Source organism: Tetrahymena thermophila (genome assembly GCF_000189635.1).
Source record: "Tetrahymena thermophila SB210 genomic scaffold scf_8254466, whole genome shotgun sequence".
In the NCBI taxonomy this organism is placed as follows: Eukaryota; Ciliophora; class Oligohymenophorea; order Hymenostomatida; family Tetrahymenidae; genus Tetrahymena; species Tetrahymena thermophila.
In genome coordinates this window covers 13,091-15,524 of record NW_002476243.1, presented here as the reverse complement: position 1 = coordinate 15,524, position 2,434 = coordinate 13,091, and the positions used below count along the sequence as shown (strand labels likewise).

Sequence of the window (2,434 nt, the reverse complement as noted above, 5' to 3'; positions counted from 1 at the left end):
GAGTTAGTTTGTTAGTTAGTTAGTTAGTTAGTTATCTTGTTTTAAATTCGTTTTTAATATTAAAAAACATTGCAATCCAAACAAAATAACAACTTTTACTTAATATTAAGTGTTAAGTTGGAGAGATTAGTGCAATTTCCTAAACCAGAACCTAAATCTGATGCACCATTTGCACTAATTTTATTCACACTTTTTAAATATTGAATAAAAAATATAGAGTTAATTAGCTAATTAGTAGGAAAAACAGATAAAAAATATGAATTAATATAAAAAAAAAGATGAAAATGAAAAAATGAGTTAAATTAACAAATAAATAAAAAAAATAAGCAGAATATTAAAAAAATAAATCTAATAAAAATAAAAATTTAATAAATAATTTAAAAGAGTAAGTAAACAAATAAATAGTTTTTACGCAAGATCAAGCTTCAAATTTGAGAGATTAGTGCAATTTCCTAAACCAGAACCTAAGCCTGATACACCTTAATTGCCAATTTTGTTAGACCTTTTTAATTATAGAAGAAAAAAAATATTATTAATTAGCTTTAAGAAGGAAAAAATGAATAAAAATATGAAATAATAAGAAATAAATTAATTTATTAATATTAAAGCAAAAATTGAAAACGAAAATATGAGTTAAATTAACAAATAAAGAAAAAGAAAAAAACAAGCAGAATAAATAAAAAAGTAAAATAAATCAAATCAAAAGCTAATAAGTCAATTAAAAAAATTAGTTAGTTAGTTAGTTAGTTAGTTAGTTAGTTAGTTAGTTAGTTATATCGTTTTAAATTAATTTTTATACTTAAAAATATCACTATCAAAAACAAATAAACAGTTTTTACTCAATTTTAAGTGTAAAATTTGAGAGATTAGTGCATTTTCCTAAACCAGAACCTAAGTTTGATGCCCCTTCACCGCCAATTTAATTTCTACTTTTTAAATATTAAAGAAAAAATATATAGTTAGTTAGTAAAAAAAATAAAAAAATAAAGATGAAATAATAAAAAATGAATGAATTTATAATTAAAATTAAAGTTGAAAATTAAAAAATTAGTTAAATTCAATCAAATAAAAAGCTCATAAAATAATTAAAAGAGTTAGTTAATTAGTTAGAGCTATTCTCAGATAATTATTTCTTGAGTAAGAAATATATATTTAGTAGAAATAATAATAAATATTATTTAATTAAATAAAAAAAATTAAAAGAAATAAAAAAAGGTTTTGAAGCAGGTTCCTAACCTGGTAGAAGAAATAATAACTAAAAAATGTTTTGTCAAAGTTTTAATTTGTATTTTATTAAGAAATTTAAATCTTTTAATCAAAGCATTTAATCTTGAATTAATTTTTTTTTACATATAAAATGAATTAAAAAATGATTAACTCGAAAAATTTTATGTTTGATTAAAAATTTAGTTAGATTTCTTCATTAAAAATTAAATATTTGATTAAAATTTTTTTATTTTTGTTTGATCAGGTTCGAAGCCTATTTTGATACCTTTTTTTATTATTCTGCTAAATATTTATTTCTTAATAAAGAAATAATTATCAGAGAATAGCAATAAATATATTGTTTTAAATTCATTTTTATACTCAAAAATATCACAATCCAAAACAAATAAACAGTTTGTTTTTACTCAATTTTAAGTTCCAAATTTGAGAGATTAGTGCACTTTCCTAAACCAAAACCTAAGCCTGATGCGCCTTTATCACCAATTTAACAATTCCTTTTTAAAAATTAAGAAAAAATATACAGAAATTAATTACTTAAAAGAAAAAAACGAAGAAATAAATAATATAAAATAAAAAGAAATTAATTAATAATAAAAGCAAAAGTTGACAATGAAAAAATGAGTTAAATTAGCAAATAAAGTAAGGAAAAAAAAACACAAACAGAATTAAAAAAATAAATCAAATAAAAATCTCGTAAATGAATTATAAAGAGCTTGTTATTTATATTATTTTAAATTCATTTTTATATTCAAAGATACCACAATCAAAAAAAAATAAATAAGTGTTTTTACTAAAGACTAAGTATCAATTTTGAGAGATTAGAGCAGTTTCCTAAACCAGAACCTAATCCTGATGCACCTATATCACCAATTTTTTTTTCACTTTTTAAATATTGAAGAAATTATAAAGAGTTAATTAGTATGTTAGAAGGAAAAAAAGAATTAAAAAATATAAAATAATAAGAAATTCATTAATAATATAAACAAAAGCTGATAATTAAAAAATGAGTTAAATTAATAAAGAAAGAAAGGAAAAAAAAAACACAAGAAGAATAATATAAAAAAATAAATTAAATAAAAAACTAATAAATAAGGTAAAATAGTTGAATATTATGTTTTAAATTTATTTTTATATCAAAAATATCACAATCCAAAACAAATAAACTATTTTTACCTTAGACAGAGTGTCAAATTTGATAGATTAGGGC

At 19.1% G+C, this 2,434-nt stretch overlaps 1 protein-coding gene across 1 annotated transcript in view; it reads right to left on the bottom strand. All coding sequences in view use genetic code 6, as the record gives it.

The window, feature by feature from the left end:
• Nucleotides 1-2,434, bottom strand: part of TTHERM_00949690 (hypothetical protein) — a gene marked incomplete at both ends in the record, with an annotated part of 5,610 nt that overhangs the window by 217 nt on the left and 2,959 nt on the right. Inside the window, 5 exons of the mRNA XM_001022809.3 lie at nucleotides 1-189; nucleotides 413-502; nucleotides 840-929; nucleotides 1,632-1,721; nucleotides 2,019-2,108. The exon at nucleotides 1-189 is cut by the window's left edge and continues 217 nt beyond it. Of these exons, the coding sequence (XP_001022809.3) occupies nucleotides 1-189; nucleotides 413-502; nucleotides 840-929; nucleotides 1,632-1,721; nucleotides 2,019-2,108 (549 nt within the window). The remainder of the gene's footprint in view (nucleotides 190-412; nucleotides 503-839; nucleotides 930-1,631; nucleotides 1,722-2,018; nucleotides 2,109-2,434) is intronic.